General features: G+C 43.9%; 1 protein-coding gene across 8 annotated transcripts in view; it reads left to right on the top strand.

Moving 5' to 3' along the window:
* Positions 1-25,828, top strand: part of ARHGEF37 (Rho guanine nucleotide exchange factor 37) — a 48,166-nt gene extending 22,338 nt beyond the window's left edge. For 4 of the 8 annotated variants that reach the window (XM_080995230.1, XM_080995231.1, XM_080995228.1 and 1 more), the window contains 12 exons: positions 4,194-4,402; positions 5,332-5,455; positions 8,039-8,186; positions 10,046-10,245; positions 12,036-12,166; positions 13,752-13,856; positions 16,623-16,733; positions 17,426-17,755; positions 19,878-20,006; positions 21,011-21,209; positions 22,335-22,507; positions 23,081-25,828. In XM_080995230.1, the coding sequence (XP_080851356.1) occupies positions 4,202-4,402; positions 5,332-5,455; positions 8,039-8,186; positions 10,046-10,245; positions 12,036-12,166; positions 13,752-13,856; positions 16,623-16,733; positions 17,426-17,755; positions 19,878-20,006; positions 21,011-21,209; positions 22,335-22,507; positions 23,081-23,314 (2,085 nt within the window). In that variant the 5' untranslated portion in view covers positions 4,194-4,201 and the 3' untranslated portion in view covers positions 23,315-25,828. Of the gene's footprint in view, positions 1-2,586; positions 2,750-3,543; positions 3,613-4,193; positions 4,403-5,331; positions 5,456-8,038; positions 8,187-10,045; positions 10,246-12,035; positions 12,167-13,751; positions 13,857-16,622; positions 16,734-17,425; positions 17,756-19,877; positions 20,007-21,010; positions 21,210-22,334; positions 22,508-23,080 lie in introns of those variants that run through there. The other 4 variants (XM_080995232.1, XM_080995227.1, XM_080995226.1 and 1 more) reach the window with 4 other exon arrangements.
* The last annotated feature ends 950 nt before the right edge of the window (positions 25,829-26,778 follow it).

Raw genomic sequence — 26,778 nt, 5'->3', positions numbered from 1 at the left:
TAAAATCAACCTCTTTCACTCTCAGAAATGTATTTCAGAAGGTCTGCTGCAAAGTTTGTAGAACTGAAGGAGGGGCAACCCTTGTATACTGGGGTTAAAATCCTTAGTAGCAAAAATATTATATTTTCAGATATTTGGACACATGAGTCTCTTCCACAGATCCAACTGCATATCTTTTTTGCTCACATAACAACAGCAACAACAATGACAAAAGGCACAATCAAATTAAGCAATATCAGATTTGTAGATTTGACAATTCCTAACACACTATTTGCTGGAGGAGTCCATATAGTGGCAGTGTTTGCACACTGCTTTAAAAAAAGAGTCAAACTTAGGTATGGTTTAAAGGTGACAGTGCAGCATACTGGTACACAGAGCAGAAACTTGTGCTTGTTCACCCCTCCCCTCACCTGCTCCAGCTGCTGTTGTGCTGCCAAGATGGGCTTATAGTTTGTCTCGCCCAAAGAGTGGAACAAACCTAGGTTATGTTCTTGTGGTTTTTTTGAGAGACACAAGACACAAGCCTAGGTTCAGACAGCACAGGAGGAGCAGGGGAGGAGTGAAGTGATTGTGATTTTCACCCCATGCAGCAGCATGCAGCACATTCACCTTTCAGTCACAGTTGAGCTTAACTATGGTTTATAGCAGGCATAGGCAAACTCGGCCCTCCAGATGTTTCGGGACAACAATTCCCGTCATCCCCGACCACTGGTCCTGTTAGCTAGGGATGATGGGAGTTGTAGGCCAAAAACATCTGGAGGGCCGCGTTTGCCTATGCCTGGTTTAAAGTGAAGTCAGCATTCCCCATAAATCCTTCCAGCTACAGCTAAACCTCTGAATCAACTATAAGGCAAAAATGGCTGGCATCAAAACAGAAGGAATATTCAAGTGACTTAAAAAGCAACAACCCCAAAAACAATAGGGTGAAAGCCTAGGGTGATAATGGAAAATAAAGGGGACTGTGTTTTGCCATCTGCCTTCATTACAATAGGAATATGCCTACCACGTCTGGCACCAACCTGTTTTGAAAGTTGATAGTATTAGTCACATATGTTGTCTTGTGTTATTACAGTGATGAGGATTATGCTACAGCAAATGTGGGGAACCTCTCGCACTCCAGATATTGCTGAACTTCAACTCCCATCATTCCTGGCCATTGGCCATGCTTGCTGGGGCTGGTGGGAGTTGTATTTCAGCTACATCTGAAGTGCCAAAGATTCCCACCTTTGCTGTGGAATGCAACCATTTTTTCCCTAGCAGTTTTCTGTTTCTGTAACAACTTCAAGACAGGCAGTAATTGAATAGGTAAAGTTTCTCATCAACTTTACTTCCTGAACTTCCCTGTTGCACAGCTGTTAAAAGTACACAAACTCTGTCAATGTAGCAAACCTAGTTTATACCTAATAACCAGGGTCTCTATACTTTAAAAAGTACAGAGTTCCCCTTATGAGCCCTGATGAAGGGCAGCAGCAATCAGTTGATAGGTAGTTTTGTTGTCCCCATCACTAAAATACTGTATAGCAGGACTGCATCTTTGGAACTTTTACCTCCTTCAGAACTTTTAACTGAGACCCTGGACTCAGCTACCTTAGTAAAGAAAAAGTGTTTTATATGTGTTATAACACTCTGACACCAGATGGTGCTGTGGAGTCCAATGTTTCATCAGCGTGATTTCCCATAACAAAGTTTACAACACGTTTTCCTGAAATGCTTTTTGGATATGCCTAGATCCAGCCCCTTTGTAGTCACTGTATAGATTGGGAATTCTCAACTTTTGTGACAGTGGGTTATCTCATTACTTGAGCCTCCCTAGGAGCCTTTCTTCTGGTCCCAGGCCTAGGAATCCTGGACAGGTTCTCAACTACATTAACCTATTTTAGAAATGGGCAGTCTCAGTCCATCTTTCTCTTTTTTTTGCTTTTGCTTCTTTATTCCAATATCATCTCTCTAAAATGTCTGTCAGCATAATGGGATACAATCAGAACAAAAGGTTCCAGGCCTGACAAGTGCATCTATTCTCAGGTAAAGCAGCCCCTTTGCGGTCAGAATCCAGGAGGATAGAACAATGATGACCAGGGTTCCAGCTTTCTATTTGCTGCCATTCTGTTGCATTAATAAATAGTGTTGAATTATTCAAGTGAAAGGAAGCTTCTACATACGAGCCATCTGTGGTTCCCCTTGCTAGATTCAATAGATTTTAAAGTGTCTTTTGCAATAGCTAGCCTGCAGTGAATACAATTGATCAACAGCAGCAATCAGATAAAAATAACCCAGTACTATGGATGTATAGCACAGACTGGCACGCTGTTCAGAATATAATACTGTAGTGTAAAGACACGGTCTTGTGGTGTACAGAAATCTTCTCTATGGTCTGTTTATTTATGTGGACCATTTCCATTCAGTTCTTAAGTCTTCTGGTTTTATTTTAGGGGTGAGGATGCTACACACACAAAAATGTGCATGTTACTAATTTTCAGTAGGATATCCAGGGAACTTTTCTCAAGGTATACTGAAATTTTGTCAGCTTAAAGAGAATGAATGTTTTGTCAAGTGAGAATATTGTTATACTTTCTTCAAGCAGTGAGAAATTCTAGGAGTACAATGCTTACCCAGGTTCGGTTTCTTTTGGAAGATCACTGGAATCTTATGGGGTTCTGTATTATTCTGTATAATGCTATACTTCTATGTGATCATTTGGGAAATTGCCTTGGTCTAAATCAGTTGCTTCTGATCTATTTGGCTGTATTTGGTTACTTTGCATATACTTTGGTTCCCTAGAAGGGTGACAGCCTACTGGTTAGGGAGTTGGGTTTGACTCTGGACTCCTTAACCTTGACAAGTCTTACTATGTAGGCTGCTCCTGGTTTAAATCTTCCAAGAGACAGCAAAATCCCAGCCCTCCATCTGATCTCCAGTCTTAAGAAAGTCCCAGCTCATTGGGTGCAATCAACCAGAAATTGCCTTCAAAAAATGATTTACTTGGCAACTTTTGTCACTGACTTATTATTGATAATGATATTAATATTATTATTAATAATAATAATAATACCCCGCCCATCTGGCTGGGTCTCCCCAGCCACTCTGGGTGGCTTCTAGCACATATAATATGTTGGCGGTCTGCTTTTGTGACCCATCTTAGATCAGCCCATGACCCAAGTAGTGGGTCCCGGCCCCCCAGCTGAAGTTCACTGCTTTACAGTATTATTATTACTATTTATTGAATTTGTATATGGACCTTAGTCAGAAGACCATAGGGCAGTTTACAACATACAACGCAAATATAACATATAGAAGTCCTTAGTAAAAGTCATACAACATGGGTGCTTTATGGGTAAGATGACACTTAAGCACTCCAAAAGCATTTGGGTTGCCACTTTGGGCAACAGGATGTGGACAGCATAGTAAGGGAGTGCCTCACAGAACTTCTGGCTCCATTAACCCTCTCCCAATTTTACAACAATATGATATTCTCCAAGATAGCGCATCTGTTTATATTGAGAATAACATGCTGAATCCACCAATTTGTAAACTTTATTTTTGTAGGGTTTTAGAAACTTCTTTGCAAGCTGAACACTCATCCTGTCCTGTCCTGAAGCACATTTCCACATTCTAGTGAGTGCTAAGTGGCTTACATGGGTGACGGCAGAACCCAACCATCAAAATATTCTGAAAGGCTATCTCACAATTCCAGGCCAACATCAAAATTTGCTCTTTAGTGATTTTAAGTATATTATGTAGATATATATTGTAACTTGACTCAAGGATGGAGATGTGTCATTGCAGCACAAGCCACTTCAGGGGCATCTTAGGGGAACGTTATGTGATTCTCAGCTCGGGTTACTTGTTGTGTACTCATAAATGCTGCAAGCTGATTTGAGGACTGCAGTCAGAAATAAATTAAGACACCTAGTGACTTTCAGGGCACAGACAAGATTACAATAAGCAGCTTCCTGGTTCACAACTGAAATGTGATGGCATTGCTGCTCTACAAAGGCTCTCTGCCAATGGGTGGAGCAGCTAGCCTCATGGCAGAGCATAGGCAGTAGTTTCTGCCTTAAGACATTTGCAAAATAATAAACCCAGCAGCATGTTCCCACTGAAGTGTGGAGTTAGAATGGGCCTGAAGATTATTAAGTGGATTATGCGCACTCATGACCCACCTTTTCCTCTTGTGTCTCCCTCTCTCTTTATAGCTCCCAATATGGCAAATGACAGCACAGATGAACTGACATCTGAGGAGACACCAGAGGCTGAACCCATATATGAAACTCTGACATACCTGGACAAAACAGAGCAGAACCAACGGCTGGCTGTGGAGGAGCTCATCAACACAGAGACCAGTTATGTACAGAACCTTCAGCTGTGTATTTCAGATATCCGTAATCACCTCCAGAAAAAGCAGGTGAGGCAGGTCCTCCACACCAGGGGGTGCCCACCCCAGACGATGATGCACACCAACTCCCATCATAGCCAGAATGATGGGAGTTGTAGTCCAGCATCATCTGGAGGGCACCAAGTTGGCTATCCCTCCTCTACACATTTCCATGGGTGTGAATCATGCAGCAAAATGTTTTTAAAATCCGCAACAGGCAATCTCAAATTCTGAAAACAACGACGCATTAAGGAACTTAAGAAAGCTAAGCATTTGTTCCTAGTAGTGAAATTCAGAACTTGGGGTAGGCTAAGGCCACGCTATATATTTAACAATGGATTAACAGTCAATCCCTCTTCACAGGGAACTCTGTGAATTGTAGCTTGGGAGGTGAGGGAAGGTTTCCTAACAATTTGAAGCACCTTTCACAAACTACAGCTCCCAGAATTGTTTGGGGGAAGCCATGTCTGTTTAAAGTGGTATCATAGTACTTTAAATATATGGTGTGAATGTAGTCTAAGAAGCTACCATGATAGTCGGTGTGTAGGCTGCAGTGTGAGATGCTTTGGGTAACAGTATGTGGTAGCTCTTTGGGGAGATGCTGTACATTATAGACTAAGACAAGGCAGTTCTTAAGCTGGTGCTATACCTTTCCCCAGTCCCTTCTACAGCAATGCAGAGTACCTGGCTATTTAGAGGTCTGTCTACAGGTGACCACTGGGTCCTGTTGTCAGCAAGTTTTCTCCTGGTAGACAATGACAATTAAGCCCCATCTTTGGTACATCCATTCTGCAATGATGTGATCTCTGTTTCTCCAGTCCCAGAATGCATAGGTGTTTGATTCTAGATGTACCTTTAGAAGCAACATTCGGATTACTGTTCAAACAGTAATCATTTGCTCACTCATGGACGCACAGAGAAAGAACTGATGCATTCTCCTAATCTATTATGCCTTTTAGCTACCTGAGATTGACCTGGAAGGACTTTTCTCCAATATAGATGATGTCCTGCACATCTCCAGACGTTTCCTGAAAGGACTTGAAGCTGCAATGAACCAGGAGCACGAGCAGCTCTACCGTATCAGTGAGTGGGAATATAACAACCAGCCATCTGAGACAGATGTTATTAAATCAGTGATATGCTTTGTGTTACATTAACTTCTGTTTATTGCTAGCAATAATTGCTGTGATGCTGACCAGCCAGATGGATGGGATATAAAGATTATTATTATTATTATTATTAATTCCTCCTGTGTTTTCAATATTGATCCTACCATCTGTAGAAGCAGAAAAGAATTATTCTGAAGGTGTTTACATGGCCAAGGAGCTAAACAAACTTTGGTAACTTGTGCTAATATTTAATTCATAACCCCAAATCATGGACAGGACAAAGGTCATAGTACAGTTTCACTGGTAATGCAATTGCACCAAGCCATTAAGAAAGGGGAACTATAACTGCGCTGCATAGGTTGCACAGCTGGAACAGAAAAAGAAATGCAGGGAAATCATCAAGGTTGCAACCAATTAGCAGAACATAAAGAGGAGTCCTCAGGCAACTGCTACCTGAGCCAACCATGCATTGTTTTCTAAGCTAGAGTTTTCCTGGGCTTCTAGGTCATTCTTTTGTGAAGAGAAAACAGATGTCCTTTATACTTTTCCCCAGCTGAATGGGAACTGCTTGTGTGTAAGGCATTCCCACATAACTGGGTGAAAGTTGACATGGTTCCACCATATTTAAATGACTGATGGACTGCGCCTTTCTCATGGAATTGGCACAATGCTGTGAAAGGGTTGCTAATTCTGGGAGTTGGGGTGGGCAGGAAAAATGTGATCAAAACCTAGCCTCGTAGCAGGCTCCTAAACATTCTCTCAGCTGCACAGGAGTTGCTCACGGACAAGTGACTCCTGCGTGTTTAGGGAAATGTCTAAAGGGCAGTACGGTCAGTACTAATTCTTTAGGTCATCACAACATGTTTTCATGTTATCTCATTAATAATAATAATAATAATAATAATAATTTTATTATTTATACCCCGCCCATCTGGCTGGGTTTCCCCAGTCACTCTGGGCAGCTCCTAACAGAGGACTAAAAACAGAATAAAACTTCAAACATTAACAACTTTCCTAAACAGGGCTGCCTTCAGATGTCTTCTAAAAGTCAGGTAGTTGTTTATTTCCTTGACATCTGATGGGAGGGCATTCCACAGGGCGGGTGCCACTACCGAGAAGGCCCTCTGCCTGGTTCCCTGTAACCTCACTTCTTGCAGTGAGGGAACTGCCAGAAGGCCCTCGGAGCTGGGCCTCAATGTCAGGGCTGAACGATGGGGGTGGAGACACTCGTTCAGGTATACTGGGCCGAAGCCATTTAGGGCTTTAATGGTCAGCAGCAACACTTTGAATTGTGCTCAGAAACGTACTGGGAGCCAATGTAGGTTTACATTGGACCGGTGTTTAAGGACCGGTGTTATGTGGTTTCGGTGGCCGCTCCCAGTCACCAGTCTAGCTGCCGCATTCTGGATTAGTTGTAGTTTCCAGATCACCTTCAAAGGTAGCTCCATGTAGAGTGCATTGCAGTAATCCAAGCAGGAGATAACTAGAGCATGTACCACTTTGGCCAGACAGTCTGTGGGCAGGTAGGGTCTCAGCCTGCATGCCAGATGGAGCTGGTAGACAGCTGCCCTGGACACAGAATTGACCTGCACCTCCATGGACAGCTGTGATTCCATAATACTCCCAGGTTGCGCACCTGGTCTTTCAGGGGCACAGTTACCCCATTCAGGACCAGGGAGTCCCCCACACCCGCTCACCCCCTGTCTGCCCAAAACAGTACTTCTGTCTTGTCAGGATTCAGCCTCAATCTGTTAGCCACCATCCATCCTCCAACCGCCTCCAGGCACTCACACAGTACCTTCATTGCCTTCACTGGTTCTGATTTGAAAGAGAGGTAGAGCTGGGTTTCCGCATACTGATGAACACCCAGCCCAAACCCCCTGATGATCTCTCCCAGCAACTTCATATAGATGTTAAAAAGCATGGGGGAGAGGACGGAACCCTGAAGCACCCTACAAGTGAAAGCCCAGGGGTCTGAACACTCATTCCCCAACACCACTTTCTGGACATGGCACAGGAGGAAGGAGCGGAACCACTGTATAACATTGCCCCTTTCCTTTTTTAGCAGCATATCCTGTCAAGGATTCCTTACTGGGAAAGTGATGCTGATGGAATACATAAGAGTTCTGCCATCTAATAGTTTGTAGAACAACTTCCGTGAGGGAAGAGAAAGTTGTCAGCTTGGCAGGGATTAAAACATCCCACAGTGACAAGCTGAAGACTAGGAAGAGGACCCAGGTGGTAGGGAAGCTAAAGGTAGGGAGCCCAGAGCAAAGGAGATTGAAGGTAGTGGGTCAGCTTGGTAATTTAGACGCTGGACTTATTGATCTTATGTTTTAATTTTAACTAACTTGCCAGCTCTGGATACAGGCTTTTAGTTTTTCATAAAAAGGAGAAGGGGGCCTCTTAAGTTCCATAGGTAAGGATCAAAGATTAATTGTTTAGAGGACAACTATTGCTGCTGTTACTTTCGTGGTTCTGAGGGTTTTCTTAGGCACCTGTCTTGGAGATGTGATTGGTGTGCTGCAGAATCAATATTGTACCTTTGCTATGGTAGGCACCTTATTCCAAGAGCTCAAAGAGGAGATGGAAAACACCTATAAAATTTATTGTGGTGACTATGATCAAGCTCTTCTACTGCTGGAGATTTACAGGAATGAGCCAAGGCTGCAGAAAGAGATTGTGGATACCCTGACTGTCACAGTGTAAGTAGCTCCCTTGATAGTCAGAAACATGTGACCCAGACTTCAAATGTGAAATGGAAGTTGGCTTGTGAATGGTTGTCTACTTAAGGGGGAGCCAATGTGATGCTCTCCAGATGTTGTGGACTACAACTCCCATCATCCCTCGTTGTTAGCTATCCTGGCTGGGGCTGATGGGAGTTGTAGTCCAACAACATCTAGAGGGCACCACATTATTTCTGGTTTACTTGCTCTCCACAATGTATAGTTACTCCTCACATTCGTCTTGCTTCTGTTGCCTGTGTCATTGTTGGTGGTTAATCCGAAGGTCCACCAATGGCAATGAGGAACTGAACCAGGAACTTCTGTTTTTCAACCTATTCAGCAGTGTGTTTCTGGATATGGCTAAAAAGATCATGGCCATGTTGTGATGCAGTGCCCACTCGGAGGCCCTGCTGCAGGCAGCTATTCCCAGGCACTGTTACTTCTTCCTTCCATCTGTTGGAGAAGAATCAATCCCAGGGTGAGTTCGTTAGCTAAACAAACATGACACTGTGTGTAATGAGGCAAGGACATCAGTCAGTGGCTGGCAGCATCTGTGTCCTTCGGGTCAGTCCATCACTTCAGCTGGCTGAGACTGTTATCTGAGTGACTGAGCACGGCTGTGAGAGGCGACAGTTCTCTTCTGCAAATGAGCAAGGACAAGCTCCCCAAACCAGAGAGTGGAAATCTGCCAAGGTCTACGCAGGTCAATGGAACAAAGCGTACATTAGTTAACCCCAGCTAGTTTCTAGCCCTGAATCTGTGTGTGTGTGTGTGTGTGTGTGTGGAATCAGTAAGAGAATGAACAGAGAATAAAGGGCAAGAGCAGAGTGCAAATATGGTCTATGTTACATCTTCCCACTGTTGTTCCATTAATTTCTTATAGTTCCCAGCATCCAGCGTCCATGATGTGCCATGCATATGTGGCAGCATTCAGTGTTCAACCCCATACTGTGGCCTCCATTGCCAAGAACTAAAGGCCTCTTGGCCCCTCTCCTGCAATTCTTCACATAACAACTGATTTATGGAATTCACTGCCATAAGGTGTTATGACCACCAGCTTAGGTGGTTTAAAGGATTATACAAATTCATCATGGAGGATATGTCTGTCAATTGATATTGCTATGGGCAGCTATGCTATCCCCATATTCAGAGGCAGTGTGCTGCTGAATACCAGTGGTTGGGGAGCAACAACAGGGGACGGCTCTTGCTTTTGTGCCCTGCTTGTGGTCTTCCTAAAAGTATCTGGTTGGGCACTGTTGAAACAAGATGCTGGAAGATGAAGCCTTGCGCTGGTCACGGATGGCCTCATTCATAATGTCAATGTAACAGCAGCAAACGAATTCTCCAGGCCCTGCTGCATGGTGTAACCAGTTAACATGGCAATGATACAATCACCATGCACCATGACAGAATAACTAGGCACCTGGCAATGGTTCCAGTTTTCTTACAGGCTTCAGCAAACAAACAAAATCAAACTAGTAGGGTACAATTACTGCATGGGCGTAGCCAGGATTTATGTTAATGAGTGGGGGCGGACCAAGCTACCTGTGATGTGATTGGTCAATTCACGGAATTCAGGCCTATCGCTCAGTAGGGTTGCCAGCTGTGTCACTAGAATCCGCCACAGTATCGTCCAAGTGACCTCAGCAAACATTTCAATTTCAAATATTCTGATTCTTTCTACTTTTAGTTAAGTATTTTTATTTATTTACTTGACCCCCTGGCCATGCCCATGAGCTTCTGCCTGTTTGTATTACTAGAGAAACCTAGGGAATCACTAGGTTAGTAAGTTCTGAAGCCTGCTTAAATTTTGCTGTCCTTCTGCCTCTCTTGGACAGGCCTCACATTGGGGCTTCAGACCTGAGCTTCTTCCTGGTGATGCCAGTGCAACGGGTCACAAAATACCCACTGCTGCTGCAGAAGATATTGGAAAATACCCCAGTCAGCGACAGTGCCTATGGAGCTCTCCAAGCTGCAGCTGCTGCTATGACAGACGTCAATGCCAATATCAATGAGTACAAAAGACGCAAGGAAGTAGGTGAGGCAAATGGATGCTCTCTGGACACCATCTGCTCTACTCCAGGAGCCCTGTACTGTGTGGGTGGTTTCAGTCACTTGGGCTTGTTTATTCTCCTGAAGCCACTCTGGGCATATGTTTGATGCCTCCTTGTGGGACCCTGAGGTCTACATTGAGTGGGTTACCCCAAGGATGGCTGTGTCTCAATAATGACAAGAAAAAATGTAGACAGCGTAAAAAAGAAAATATTTTTTAAAAATGGTTGTATTGAGCTATGTTTTACTCAGAGTAAGCCCGCTGAAATTAATGAACATGGCAAACTTACTTGTTTTATTTAATTATTTCATATAATTTATAAACAGTTTGAGTGTAGAAAAAAAATCCTCACAGCAGTTTTCAGAAAGAGTGAAACAAATTTATCAGTAAAAACACTTTAAAACAGACATCTGAAACATTCAAATAATAATTAAACTCAGCAATAAGCTAAACACAGATTAAAATACATGCAAGCATTCTATATATCTTGGTAGGCTTGCCTAAACAAAAAGGTTTTTAGCAGGCACCAAAAAGAGTACAGTGGATGCGCTGATGTCAAACTTAGTTGAATATCATTCAGTAACTCTAACGTCAGTTCCACCTCAGCACTGAGAGTAGTTTGCTAAACCAGCCCAAAGAAAATTAATAGGCTAAGAATCAGGAACCATATACAGACAATTGGATATGGATCTGAACCATCCAAATCCAAATCATTATTACGGTCATAGACCTCCATAAGTAAAAGCACCTCCATACATAAATAAAACATGCTAGATTGGCAATAGGCAACTGCAGAAGTAGAGGGTACATACACTCATTCTCTCAATTACAGTAGACCAGCATAAGATAAAGACACACAATAGACAGCATGATCTCTTGATAGCTAATTTTTTGCTCAGTGTTATGGACACCCACGCCCACGCCCACACAAACACAATCATGCAAACACATGAAGAAAGCATCCTTCCATTTTGCTTTGGAGCTCTTGCCCAGTTACACCTGAGGAGTTGGGCTGAGTATCCCCTGTTGAGCTGGCAAAGTTAGCACTGAAGCAAAAGGGGCAGAGTGTGCACCTCCCTTAACTGTGGTCTCAGAAGATGGACACAGTACATGCTTAAAAAAAAAGGCAGCCATTTTCTCTCATTAAAAAAAGCCACAGTAGGGCAATTCCTTTTTTAGGCCAACCAAAATTTCACAAAACAGTGTGCAAGGTTTTGAGTCCTCTGCAACTCTTCACCAGGCTAGATGGTAAACAAAGCAGAGTGAAAGGGTAACAGGGAAGGGTAACAGAAAGAGACGAGAGGTGTGTGAGAATCCCAATAATTAATTGATATGCTGCTTCCTTGAAAGTGGTCAACCCAAGAAATATTTTTCTTACCAATCCTTTTTGAATGCAACAGTTGTACTAATGTTGATGTACTAATGAAGAACTGTAACAGAGAAGCAAATAAAAATAAAATAAGAAAGAGAGAGAGAGAGAGAGAGAGAGAGAGAGAGAGAGAGAGAGAGAAAGAAAGAAAGAAAGAAAGAAAGAGGCCAACTCGGCAAATCCTTCATGGCAATCTTAGGGCCAGTTTTAATTGAAAGATAGCTGATACTTTAAAACAGAACAAGGTGCTTCTCCACCACCAAAACCCTGTCTCAGAAACTATAGTCTTCTTTTTGTATTGGGACGGTGTTCTGTATCACCAAATGCCCAGGGCATTCATTTCCACCTTGTGTAATGTGCTCCTTCCCTGTTTTCCTACCTTCTAACCCGTGTGACATGAGAATAGCAAATAAATATAACAAGCCTGGGTATCTGACTCTGCGGGAACGCCTGGCTCGCCTCAACCCCCACTCCATTGCCAAGAAGACCACACGACTGAGCCGCCTCTTTATGCAGGAGGCTGGAATTGTGCCTAAGGTGAGTGCCCTGTGCTTGTCTTGTCTCCACTATCCCAGTGAAATGGTGGGCTGGCAGAATCCTAGAGTGGCAAGGGAGGGTGAATTCAGAACACACGCACAAACTGGCTGTTGGAAAAGCATTCTTCTATGCCACCCATAGTTTCTATTTCATCAGACTGAACTCACTGACTTGATGTCTTCAGGCTGCTTCATAGATAGCAATAAGCTATCACATTTTAGCCTCTCTGAGCTCATGCAATTGGTTTTGGGATCATGACATCAACATTGAGGAGATCACATAACAGCACCCACTTATGACCTGGCCAGGAGTGTTTCTTTCATAATTAACGGCAACACCAGTAATTTGTGCAGTGTGGTAAGCACGCAGAGCTTTTTCCTGTCCTCATCACATTCCTGCCAAGGTATCAAGCTCAAGGTGGTTCCTGTTTTACAGAAGTTTAAGCCCTTTGACCCTGCTTAAGAACAGCCGATCAGTCATTAACCACAATGGGAAGCTGGGCTGGCAATCTGAAACGAAGTCATGGTTCTTTCCATCAGCAGAAAAATTAGCAGTGTCAGGGCATTGCAACCTGGTTTATGTGGTTTCTGAAGTGTGAGAATGAACTGAAAGAATCGGGGGGGGGGGATTCAGGAATTGCAATAAATCCTCTTGGCCTTTTTATTTCAATTTTAATCTGTATAGTTTTAAATTTAATCTCCTCTCTCCATGTCCTAGTAGTCATAGGAAAGTAAGAAGCTACTGTATACCGAGTCAGACCACTGGTTGGGTTAAGTCAGTATTGTCTAGATTGAGTGGCAGCACCTCTCCAGTTTTTCAGACAAGGGTCTCTCCCAGGCGTGCCTGGAGATGCCAGGGACTGAACCAGAGACCTTCTGCATGCAAAGCAGGTGCTCTGCCACTGAGCTACGGCCCTTCTCCATAGTTCTTATTTTTTAATCTTAATTTTTTATTAGCATAAATTGAAAATAAAATGAAATAATTCCTTTCAATATCCCAACTCTGCTGCTTATGCAGCAGGTATACAACAGGAAAATGTTATCAGGCACCAGGGTACTTCAGAGGTACAGAAGAAGAATTCACATAGCAAGTCGTATATTAGGTATTTAGTTTCCTGCTGATCTAAGGTGTGCATATATCAGGAATGATGTTTAATTTCCTGGAAGACTCCAAAGGTGACAGGTGCTTGTTTTGTGTAAATAATAATGATTCATTAATGTTTTGTTCAACACTGCATGAGAGGTGCAACAGAGCTTCCTCTCCTGTCCTTGTGCACCCCTGAAATCTGCTCCATGGCACCCCCAGCCCTCTTGAGCAGATTTTGGGGGTGGGGCTGCAGAGGAGAGGAGAAGGAAGTTCCACTGAACAAGTAGAAGTCTGTCACATGAACAGAACGGTAGTATTGGATTCAACCCATTATTTGCAATATAAATGTAAAGCAATGATGCACAGGCATCACTATGTACTGTTGCTACGATGCCAACACATTTAGTGTCTCATCTTCTCTCCTAGCATTCTATAACTTAAGGCTAACCCTTTGCTGTCCATTGGGGGTATAATATAATTTCCTCTCTCTGGTCTTTAGACAAAGGACAAAGAGTTTGACACACTGGAAGAAAAGTTCCAAGAGTTGTCATCAGCTGTAGCCGATCTGAAGGAGAATGTGGCCTCTTTCCTGAGCAACACAGAGGTATTAATATTCATTTATCTCATGTTGAAGCTAGCTCATGGGATAAGTACACAGAGTACTCAGCAGGGATTTCTTAGAGTACCCTTGACAACCCATCATTGTCTCTGACAACGTTTCAGTAGCTGGTCAGAAAGTACTTGGAGAATCATGACTGAGGTCTGCCCATTTGTATCAGAGTTAAAACTTTTAGTTTGCATGTAAGTGCCTGGGCCCATTAGTTCTGATTTCCGCAAGCCACAGAGAAACAGCACTAATCCAAATTCAATTTGGGGAAATGAGTCTGCATGAGGGATCTAGCAGGAATATTTTTATGCTCTTAAAATGGCTGCAGATGCACATCTTTACATTGGAGAACATTTTCAGATGCTAGTCTGACATAAACACCTGGCTACATCTTTGGGGTCTTCCTTGCCATCTGTGCATTTCAGGTTCATATCTGCGGATGGGATGCTCATCCACAATTCCTCCGGTATATTAACAGGTAATTGAAAGGAAAGGAGTAAGTATGAATAAATGCTCTTCTGGGAGGGAAGCTGTAATCTTCCTGCAGGAATTGAGATAGTTTCCACCAGTATAGATTTTGAAAGCAGATAGGGAACCAAACCTTAGGAAACACATCAATCTTTCTTCCGCTGAGCCTGAGAGATGGCCTGTGTCACAGTTTAACCTTTCATTGTAGTATTATTGCTTCATGCCCAGTCTGCTCTGGTGTTTTGCTAGCAAGAAAATGAATCAGAAACAGTGTCCTCAAAGCTAACAGTGCTTGGCACATGCTGCAATCCCCTGCTCTTGAGATTCAGCATGTCAAACATACTCAGGCTCCATGCCCTGGGGGAGATCCTGTTGGAGGTGTGAATAAACTCCCGGGATTATATGAACCAAGGGCGGAAACAGCCTGACCTCCAAATGCATTGTTTGGCAGGTTGACAACAGCTTTTAAATTGCTCTGCTTTTCTCTTCCTCATACATCTGCAAGTATCAGTCCTTGGCCACAAACAAAGAGCCCAGACTTCACCCTCAAGCACAGTCTCAACATTACGGAGTTCAGAATGGACTTCTTGAAAGAGGTTAGACAGAGGGCTTAAACACACTTCCACTTGTCCCATGCCTGGAAAGCATGGGTCCAAACATTTTTTCCCTTGCCCCACTCCTTTCCCAGGGAGAATCCGCTCTTTAGCTGTAATTGGGAGCAAATAGCAATCCACAGAAAACCCAAATTGCCATTTGCTCCGATTGAGCTCTAAAGAGCAGTTTTCTCCAGGGGAAAGTTGCAGGACAAGAGGAAGTGTGGATGAGCCCAGAGTGACCAGAAAATCCTCCCACTTTCTTTATTCTCATAACTGATTCTGATGCTTTCTTTCACAAGACTCTATTTTCCTTAGGGCAGATACATCCCCACACCAGATCTATCCCATAGTGGTACTTTGGAGCACAATGGCTGTGTACACATTGCCATCTTAAAGTGCAGCTAGGCCATTCATTTTTCAATTTGGATCCACTGGGATAGCAGGGCCCAATTGCCTACTGAAACCCTTTTGAATGTAGTGAGCAGCATTTGGGTGGTGAATCTTTGCTGCAGTCACACACAGAGAGATGCTTGTAGGTGAGAAAATGATAATGTTATTTGTTTTAGGAAATACATAACATGGATGGGAAAGTTTCAAGTTCTGACCTAACTAATTAGTCTAGGAGGACAGGGCAGTCATGTCTGCTCCTTTGTTCTCTTAGAGGAAAGCAGGAAGATGACCCTCTTATCTTGAAGTCGAAGAGAGGAGTGTGAGGAGGAGCAGGAAGTTGTAAACAGGATGCAACATATCAGTCTAAGAAACAAGGGGATAGAGAAGAAGTAGGTTGACAGGTTAAAGGTACAGGGATAGTCTGGGAATATTTATGTTCCTCACTCTTCTTTGTGTTAACCCATGCAAATCCCTCTTCTGCAAATGCATCAAAATGCAATATTTCCTTCAAAATGAAAGGGTAGATACAGAATAGATGTGGATTGTGGTTAACATTGTGTGTACACCACTTCCCAAAGCAGAAGTGGGAGCTCACTGGATGCAGAGGAAACAGAAGTGTGCCCATCTAAAAACACACTTGCCACTGAGAATTGGTGTGAACGGCTCCACACAATAGGCTGCTTCACTCATTCTTTGAGTAGGTTACGTTTCTGAAGTAGGAGCTGGCTGAAATCAGAAAAATTAAAAATATGTTGACTTTGCTGTTAGTTACACAAAGTAGTGATCTGTGATCACAATTCGCTGCTTTGCAGATTCTATGGTTTTGGGACTCTGCGGAAGTTTTTATTGGTATACAATCAGTCTCACAGTAATAAGTTATGAGACTTCAGAGCACCATCTAAAATAGATTTGTTGGTACTAATGGCCCCATTCAGTCACATATTTCACTGATACTCTAAGCAGGTTATGTAACCAAAACAGAAAGGAGAAGAATGTTTGGACTTGAAGATGAAAGACCACCCAGTGCATTTTGAAGAAAGTCTCACGTCAGATCTTCCTTTACTGGATCAATGCCATAACTCATGGTTCCTCTCTCATAGCATTGTTAGCTACCCAGTGTTTCGGAAAACCAGGATACAGATGGGTCAATTAATTGAAAATTAATTCCCTACTCTGGGACCGTAGGGAGCTGCTTTCTACCAGGTCAGAATACTGGTCCATCTAGTTCAGTATTGGCGACACTGCCTAGCAGCAAAAACATATCTTAATCACTTCTTCATGTAATCAGGATCTTTTCTTTGTCTCTTAGGTGTTCCTCAGCTATAAACCGCATGAGAACGAACTAGGAACAGAAGGAGGGACTATCCAACAATATTGCCAGCTTGCAGGAAAACTCCACAGCACTATCTTTGCTGAGTTTGTAAGTAGCGTCTTGGTTCTTTCTAGTTACAGCCTGGTTGTGGTGTAGGGAGGAAGAATGTAGTAGATCTACCTTCCTCCATCCTGGCTGCTTCAGAGCTTTTCCATTTCCTGGTAGCAATTTGATGGCTGCTTATCTCTGAATCATCCAGAACACATGTTCTACTGCTCTACAACATCTGCCTTGATTCTACAAACACTGAAAGTTTGGCTGTTTACACACGCCTGCTTACTATAAATCCAGTGCATCCCCACTGCTAGTTTAGGAAGCAGTGTGCACACAGCATTCACCACAAACCCATCTCTCTTCTATATCTACCCTGTTACTTCTTATGAAATACTGCATTCCGCCCTCCAACTTCAATTTGAATTGGGGGGGGGGGAGAGAGACCTGGCTGTATACATAGCCTTTGACTGTATTCTGACCCATGTTGCTCATTGTTGTAAAATGATGCCGCAAATCTTTGTTAGGAACTGGGTTCCTTTGGGCTTGGGCTGTTCATGTTGCATAACAGGTGAGAAGGTGGAGTCTGGTGATGGGACCCAGAGCATGTTCCTTGACCTTTTGGAGCAAGAATTCCTCAGCACTTCCCTAGTGGAACCCCAAAGGGCCCCAGTCCCCGATGCCTCCCATCTGCTGAGTCAGGGGAGGCCAGGATTTCAGAACTGTATTTGATTTTCCTTGCTTTGCAGAGGAGACGACTGGAGAACCTGGTGTACCTTCCGCTGGTCAACTTGTCAGAGACTCTGAAAGGGCCTCAAAAACTGATCAAGAAGCGCTTGGACAAGCAGCTGGACTATGAGGAATTTGAGGAGAAGAGGAACGAGACAGGCAGTGTGACATATGAAGAGGAGGCTGCCATGAATACCTATCTCGCCATAAATTCGCTGCTTGTGTCTGAGCTCCCGGTGTTCAACCAGGTGGCCCGGCAGTGGCTGGGGCATATTCTGCGTACTTTTGTGGCCCTTCTGAGGGATCTGGCCAAGCAAGTTCTCCAAGAGGCAGAACGGGAGGCTACCCAGGTAAAAAGATTGGAAGGGAGGATGAGGATGTGGGGTTATGGTGTTTGTGCCTAGAGACAACAGATAACTGTATTGCCTCCCAGGCTTAGGGACATACATGCACTGGCGGATGGAGTGGGAAAGGGTGCTTAGTGAAACTATTATCTCAGTTAAAGATGGTTCCCAGGCTCTACCTCTTGGTCATATGCATGGGTGACCAAGAAAGGGACCCCGGGTTTGGACTGTGACATTTGCTACGTTACCAGCGAGGCTGTTGGGGAAAGACTAAAAGCCGCTTCCCCTCTCCTCAAACAGTTCAATAGAGAGAGGAAATAGGTTTAACTGTGGCTAACAGGTGCCCACTGCCCTCTCTCTTCCTTCCTCCCTGCTTCTGATAACAATGAGCATTACTCTAGCATCTATTAGCATATTTATTAAAGAGAGCTTCCATTTATATCCATGAAGCTGTATGCCTTTTCTTTGGAGAGCTGATTCTGTTCCTCCTGCCCAGCCAGAGACATGTGCTTCAGCAGTGTTAGAATCCTGCCCAAGCAGTGAGTCACCTGACTAAGACAGGCTTGTTCTCAATCTCTCGGAGACTCTCCAAATTTTAAAAGACTCAGAGTTTCAGATCCTTATATGATCCTTTCCCACACCACCAGCCTTTCAACGCCCTTTCCTGCTATGCCAGGATCTGTGCTTGCTGCTTCTGTTTTTCACCCAGATCTGGTAAGCTGCCCCACTGCCTGCTCCACAAGCAACAGTTGAACATATTTTAGTTAATTGTTTCTAATTTAGTCATGCCTATTAATTTCAATGGGTCTTCTCTGAGTAAACTTAAGTAGCATACCACCCAGTGAGCAAGACTCAGCTAATGAGCCTGTTAGCGGATGCTCTCTGCAAGGACATGTGCAACAGGGTTGCCCTGTCTCTCTGCCCTGCAAACGTAGCTCAGGGCAGGTTGGGAGAACACCTGAAACAGGACATGGAGGACAAGAGAGGAGGGATCCTTCCATTTGGCAAGCCAAAAGCCTTGCCCCGAAGGAACTGTCAGCTTAGAGCGAGGTTGAATTCCTCCAAATATGACATCATTGCCTTGCCACTGTGTGCTTGAGGCAATGCACTATAATGTAAACCAGCAATAAAACTAACTAGTCTGTGCCCTTTTTTCACATGTTAAACTCACAAAACCATGAAAACCAACTTGCGAAGGTGCTTTTGCAGACAGCTGAAAACATGCAGTGTGGAGGGGAGAGGTTCTTCCATAACATGGGCCCCACCATTGAGAAAGCCCTGCTGGATGCACTAGAAGAACGTACTACCTTAATAAATCAAAATACAGAAGAATAGCTCTTTTGGATCACACTGAAACTCTCATTTATTCCCCAGAAGGAAACTGCACAAGCAGGTCATGAAGGCAATAGCCCTTCCCCAATTCGTACCCAAGCAACTGGTATTCCAAGGTATATTGCTTCTGAACATGGAGGTTCTGTATAGCCTTTGCAAGAAATAGCCATGGATAGCCCTAATCTCTAGAAATCTGACTAATCTTCTTTTAAAGCCATTTAAATCAGAACTCTTTACCATTTCTGGGGGCAGGAGTGTATCATACATTAATGATGCATTGTGTGAAGAGGTGCTTTCTTCACTGAGTGATACAGCACTCTTGGATTCTTCTGGGACAGGGAGAAATTATATATATATCTCCATCTCCGCACCATACATCGTTTTATAAATCGACTACAGAGAGCAGGACTTGCCTTGCAGTCCCAATGGCTATAGGAGATTACTTCCTTCTCACAACCTCATCCCTTCCACACACAAAAGGATGCAATTCATCTCTGTCCCTCTTCCAGTGACTGTAAACAAAGAAGGAGCAAGGAAAATGCAAAGTAAGCACTGGCAGAGACATATGCTGCACACAACAGGATGGACTTAGCTTGCAAACAGGATGGATCTTTTGCATGCTTTCAGAAACCTCTAGCAAAATTTATATTTGTACATAAAATCCGCTACGAATCTCATCATTATCTTCTGTTATTATCTTATTTTTTAATATAAAAAGTACCTTTCTCTGCTTTCCATAATTCACCCCCACCCACCCCCCACAATCTCCAATTAATTATAAGGTTCTTCTTTACAGCTGCCACACAGACACCTCCCTGCACCTGATTTTGGGAAGATGGTGAAGGACTCTTTAAGCCAGGCTGAAGCTCAGCTCTACTCCTACTGCAAGAAATTTGAGACTGTTATGCCAAGCTCTGTTGCAGAGGTAGGAGACTGATGAAGGTTAGAGGGTGTTCCTGCAACCTTTCTTCCCCCGCCTCTCCCACAACTCCCCAGACACGATGGCTGATTGATACATGAATATGTGGCATGGGCATAGAGGGGGGAAGTTACTCATACCAGTGGTGTTGTTGCTGCTATCCACCAGGTCCCCATGACATTTGCATAAGACTATTCTTCACTATATATGTCCTAGTTTCAGGCAGTAACTGGATTCCCACCCCACCCCCGTATGCTAATAAAATATTGGAATTTCAGTACTCAGGAACCACAATAATCCCAAGACAAAATACCAAAACAAAAATGAAACAGAACCAACTTTTGGACAGGATCAGGTAGGCAGCAAAAGGCAGCAGGTTTCAGAATATCTTTACAGGGAAACAAACTGTCTGTTTGAACATTATAGTTTCTCACTCTTGCACACTAAAATGTATTGTGGGCTGTCTCTCAGGCAAGGTGTTTGTATCCCCTGCATTCTGTGATTAACTACTGTGCATTTATTTTTATTTAAGTAAATGTTTATAAAGGCCTTAGCACTAGCATTCCACAGCCACCCCCAGCCCAGAGGATCTCTGTGGAAGGAGTGCAGCTGTGAGTACAGAAGCAAATGCAAATAATTTCCTTCCCCTTTTCCCATCAGAGTTTTTATTCACAGCTAAATTCTGCAACAGTATAGCTCATCTTTAACCCACAAAACGTCTGCTTCCTCAGTGCTTCCCGGCTGCAATTTTAACTCTTATTTTCTTAAAAACAACATAAATCTACCCCATAGGAAGCATATATCCTGTTAGGTTATCTGCACAAACCCACTGTTCAATGCAGTAAAATGTAAAGAATTGGTTCAATTTGCAGGATTTGTTTCATCATCTTCTAAGATATTTTGGTTCAGATGTGGCTGCACCCTACTTATGATGACTCATCCTCCAGTGCACTAACGTGGTCGCACAGTTGACTGCAGTTTCTGACCCACTTCTCCCTGTGTCTTTTCAGCAGCCTCTTAGCCCTGCAGAGGAGAGGAAAGTCCATTTGCTCATGAGCAAACATGGCCCAGAAAAGCTATATCAAGTGACAAGCAACACCAGCGGCAGCAAAAACATGGACTTGGTATTGCAGAGGGGGCAGATTGTGGCTCTCTTGCATGACAGGGACACCAAGGGCAACACTAACCGATGGCTGGTGGATAGTGGAGGTACGGTAAGGGTTGCAACTACACACTTAAACCTTTTATTTGCTACCAAGGACCTCACCAGGTCAGTACTTATGACACAGATCTCCCTGCCTTAGGGTGTGACAATTGCATCTGTCATGATGAACTCCTGCACTTCTAAATGGACCGCTACACTGCTGTTCATGGTCATGGGATGCCTAGGCGCAGGGGGGCAGCTCATATAAAGTAAGGGAGCCCAGTGACCCATTGAACATACTGGAGGGGGGAAAGTCTTCAGGCACATGTGGGGTAGCTGGACTGAAGCATGCTTGATGCTCCCAGAAGGCTCCGTGTGTATTGTCTAGTGCACACATTACTGCAGAAAAAGAAAGAGCAGCAAGTACATGGCCAACCCTGTCTCAGCAGCCACCCTGCTGCAATTGCCTGGGCCAGAACAACAACAACAAAAGATAACTAGCTGAAAAGTGGCAGGCCAGCTGCTAGTGGCAAGCCCATTAAGCTCAGGGGAATGGAGAGGATGGGTGGTGGCTGGCCTGCAAGCTGCCTGCTCCTTGTTTGAGCCTCACTGAGAACAGGGTCAGAGAATATCTACACCTTTTCCTTTCTTCCCAAACCCTCCTTTCCCTTTTTGCTTTGTGTCTTTTTCTGAATACTGCTCCTCTCTCCACCCCTTCCTCCTTCCTCTTCCTGCACTGGTTTTCCTACCACTCTATTAATCTTTCTTTGTACTTTCCAAATTACTCCTTCCACCACTTATTCCCCCCCCCGCATTGCTTCCAAATCCTCCCCTTCTCACATCTTGTTCCAAGTTCCACCTTTCTCTGTCTTTGACTTCCTTTATATAATTTGTTCCCGAGGTCAACATCCTGCACTTGTTTCTTATTCCTCCCCACCACTCTGTTCTTCTTTCCTTCCACTAGTACAAACCACACATCCTTTCTCTCTCCCACACAAGAGCAGTGCCTTTCTGCCTGCCTTTTCCCTCCCCGCCCATTACAAATCTTTCCAATAATGCCAAACCCTTTCATTCTCTTCACTGTATTTATAGTCCACCCATCAATCCAAATTATCAAAAAGAAAACTGCTGTACCCGATGAGAGGACCCTGCTGCTCAGCTTGACCATAATGGTTTTATGTGCCCTACAGGACCAAGAGGTTATGTATCACCTGGGAAACTCCAGCCATATCATCTAGTCCAAAACCAAAAACCCAGAATGCAGGTGTCAGTCCCAGGTGGTAGTGGTGAACAGATGCATCACCCTTACAACTTGCCCCAAGCTCCCAGCCCAGCACTTCATTTCAGGACACAGGCTTTACATGTGAGTAGAAAATTTCAGCAATGAATCTTCTTTTAATTCTTTTCATTCATTTATTCCCAGCATATTGTGGCATAGATACATGTGTACATGGCTGGGCAGTGGCGGATGGAAGGAATTTTGCGGTACTGTTGGGTACATCTGTATTTCAGATATGCAAACTTGTGCAACCATCCCCATATAATGTGGGTATTATGTTTAAAAGATGATCTCGGCTGGTGTGACAGAAACCTGGAATAGCATAGCCTTAGAATAACCCAGCTACATGGTTTGTGGCCAAGGCATTTTGCTGCCTGAGGCAGAGCAACCAGTGGTGAACCTTGTGTGGGGTCCAAGTCAGCGCTGCTGCCCAACAACATCAAGAAAGCACCAGGCCAAGGAAGACTGACCTGGCTACTGCTGTGCCATAAACTTCAATATGCCTGCCTACCTCTCCATGATATTCTTACAGCTGAGACATGCAGCCCAGAGGGGTAACCTAGTTTACCTCTGTGGCTGGGCAGCCCTTGTTTCTCCCTTCTCCTTTGTGTGGCATATGTATGCAGTGTTATTATTCAATCTCTGTGCTTTCCTCAGGTAGTTGCTGGTTATCCATTCACAGCCAGGAGCAGTCATGAGGTCAGCTTGCAAGCAGGTGAGCCAGTGACTGTGTTGGAACCTCATGACAAGAAGGGATGCACAGAGTGGAGCCTGGTGGAAGTGAATGGCCAGAAGGGCTACGTGCCTTCCAGCTACTTGGTGACGGTGCCTATCCCAGAACCACCTGGATGGGGCTCACCTGCTTGGCCATATCCAGCGCCGCAGACATAGCCATAAGGAGGTGCTCAATTTCAGAAGTTAGCTGTGCTGTCACATACCTGCCCTTTCCATTTCCTCCACAAGACTTCTCATATTATGCAGTGAACAAAGAGGCAGGCCAAGGGACCAGCAGTTCTGTGGATTGACATGAGTGTCAATATGTCCTGCACATAATGAAAAGGTGTGATTGGATATGGATGCGTGGCTGCTCATAGTGGCCTGATTTTTTGAAATTGGCGTTTTCTTAACCTAACACTACTGATAAGATTCTTCCACAAGTATTTTGAGGGAATGTTCTCATACAGATGTAGCCTTAGGCTCATCACTGGCTTTACTTGATAAAGGGGTGTTCACATGTGTCAAGTAAATTACAGGGACAACAGACTGATGTATTCATTCCAGGATAACCATCTCAATTGGCATCAGCAGGCCACCTAAACAAAGAGATCGTGTGTCACAGGGCAATTGAGCGCCTTTTTTGCTTTTGTTGAAGTGATGTTCTCCTTTTGACACAACGTTAGTGGGGAAACAGCCAAAGAAACTGGCTCAGTGTTTTCCACTGATGTGCATGGTCTGCCAGCTCCGAAGATGCTAAGCCCAGTCCTGATCTCTGATAATAAATCAGCTTTAATAAACTAGGCAAAGGTGCTGCAATATATGTTTGCTAGAGAGAGAATCATAATGTATTTAATAAGTAGCCATCCTCTGATAGGCAAGGAGAAATATCTAGAGCAAAGTCAGATAACAAAGTCACAAGCGAGAAAGCATGTATGCTCTAGATAACTTTTATCTTTGGGTGTGGAGTAGTTGTCTACCTCTAGGAGAGAATACAAAGTATTATGGGGTTGTGGAGGAAGTCAGATGCCAGACCCTAAGGTCTGATTCGCACAAAACATTATGAATATGAGCTCTTTAATTCTTTTTAGTTTGCTTTCCTTCAGAAAGAGAAGTGAAGGCAAAAAGAAACATGAACTGAGGTCCTTCTCCAGGCTTATGAACAACATAACGCAAGGAGCAGATGCAGATTGCTGCATGGGGCAGAGCTGCCAGACTAGATTCCTGGGCAGGTGGGTCTGTTTCTTACTGAGGGAGAGAGAGAGCTGGCAGGGAGGTCAGTGTGGTGCAAACACACAGGCAGAAATCCTGGATTAGCTCCACAGGTGCATTTCTACTGTGCTGTTTTACCACAAACACAGAAAAGAATAAACTAAGAATAATGATAAGAATATCATCATCCATTCTTTGGTGCCAATGATGATGATGATGATGATTTCTTACTTGCCCTTCTCCATAAGGTCTCAGGGTGTGTTATAATATAGAAATACAAGGGGTGGGATTCAGCTAACAAGCCCTGTAAAGTGGAAGTCCTGTGCAAGGACTTCTGCTAGTGCAATGGGCTTTTCTCCCACTCCTCTCCCTTCATGTCCATGTGCCCCCCAAAATTGTCCCGGGGGGGGTCTGGAAGAATCCCCCAGAACATTGTGCAAGGGGAGAAGAGGGGAGGAGTTGTTCTATCTGGCAAGCCAAAATGCTTGTCCTGATGGAATGATCACTTTGGTGCAGCGCTGAAGCCCTCTCAAGATTAAAATCAGTTAAAGCAAAATACAGTCAGAAGAATAGGGCGAGTCTTTAAAATATATATCTCAAGTATCAAAGGCTAGGATACTGAGTGTGTCTTCAACATAGGCAGGAGAACTTGGAGTGAGGGAAGCCATACCTGTGAGATCACCGTGGCCTACAGGTATGCCTAAATATAGATGTACTTTCCATGCCACCCACCAAAAGAATATGCTCATCCTTCCCACACTCATGTCCTCACGACCATCTCAGAACGCTTTTGGCACCAGCAATGAAAACTGATGTCTTCATTGACCTGAGCGATCAAGACTATGTGAAACATTTAGATCTACTAATGCTCCTGTGTGTGGCTGATAATGCAGCTTATGCTGTTTAAAAATTTAGCAGAGGCTCTTCAGGTGTAGCTCTTGAAAAATGCATGGGATTGCTCTTTGATGTACAGCATTTTATGTGAGCTGGAGGACAAAGGAAGTGGAAAACATTATGTTGTAACTCACCCTTAATAGAAGATCCCTTGGGTTCGCACTGCGCATCCCAGTGCACGGGCAGAAGTCGCTCCACTTTGTGAGAGGTTGGTGGGATGGCAGCCAAGCGTGGGTCTTCCTCCTCAAAGCTTCCCTTGGTTTTTTTAAACTCCAGTTGCTATTCTGTGTTTATGTGAACCTTGGCAGAAGAAGTAAGGTCCTCATCACAACACTAATGGGCTATCCCAGTCATATGAATTGAGCGTGAAATGTCTGAATCTTACATGTGGCAGCATCTGCAATCTGTGGATGCACCTAAATAAAGTGGTGGATGCACCAGTAACGACAGACGATGAGCCTGCTCCAATTCCTGTTTGTACGGGCTGTTTCCCTCCTGCAGTTATGTTTAAGGCACTTTATATTTACAATAGCTGTTTTGCACTGCATTGATTGCAAGAAGTAAAGAGTTGCTCCTCTACTCAAAGATGGCTTTGAGTTTTGTGTTTAAATTGTGAGTTCATATTACTTGTGTTGAATCCATGCTTACAAAACTGTTTCTTCCAGTAATCATGCCTGCTCCATGTACCAGCAAGTTCAGAGTTTCACCACCAGATGGCTCAGCTACCTCATTTGTCAAGTGAAAACGTGCCAGACAGTCCTAGAACTGGGTGCTTGCCTTACGCTTTGGGTGCTGATTTACAGAAGGCAAAATTTTCTGCTTGTTATCCATTTCCCCATAGGTAGGATTTTATTACTTCTTGAGAGAGTCTTATACTTGCTTCTAGTGAACCACCTCTTAGTGTAGCTTAAAGGCAGGTTTTCAGCTGTACAGTATCTAAATGGGAACAGAATATTGTGCTTCATCTACCTGCAAGCCCTAGGTAGTACCAATGCCTCTTGCAACAAAGCTGATGTAAATTCACTGAAAGGGAGAGCTGGGGGCTATGAGGGAAAGCCAGTAGCCACTACTAACATAAGTAGTGTGAGAGAGCAGGGTGGGGAAGAAGCAGAGAGGGAGGATGCTGCATCTGTAAAGCCACAGGTGGGTGTTTCTGATAATAGATGTGACATCAGCATGCAGTGTACATGCCTCTTCAGTTGCCCCTGAATCACTACAGCAGAACAGGGTGCAGTACAAAGTCATATGTAGAGTGACCCTGGGCCATGCAAGAAAAGAAGGAAGGAAGGGACAGACAGGAGAGGAAATCTGTTGTTCAGAACACTCCGCCATAAGTAACATCATAACTCCCTTCCCAGATGCATGATATCAGGCTAGGATGCTTTATACTGTAATAAGATTCAGTTCAGGACTATTTTGCCATCTCTGCTGAGTTATTCTTGCAAAATGCCATCGCATTTACCATTAGGGTGAGCAGACACTCAAGATATATCTAGCATTATTGGCCAGTTCTGTGGATCAATCTACAGCTCCCA

Source organism: Podarcis pityusensis, assembly GCF_964106645.2.
Source record: "Podarcis pityusensis genome assembly, chromosome: 2".
In the NCBI taxonomy this organism is placed as follows: Eukaryota; Metazoa; Chordata; class Lepidosauria; order Squamata; family Lacertidae; genus Podarcis; species Podarcis pityusensis.
This window is presented reverse-complemented; position numbering and strand designations above follow the sequence as displayed.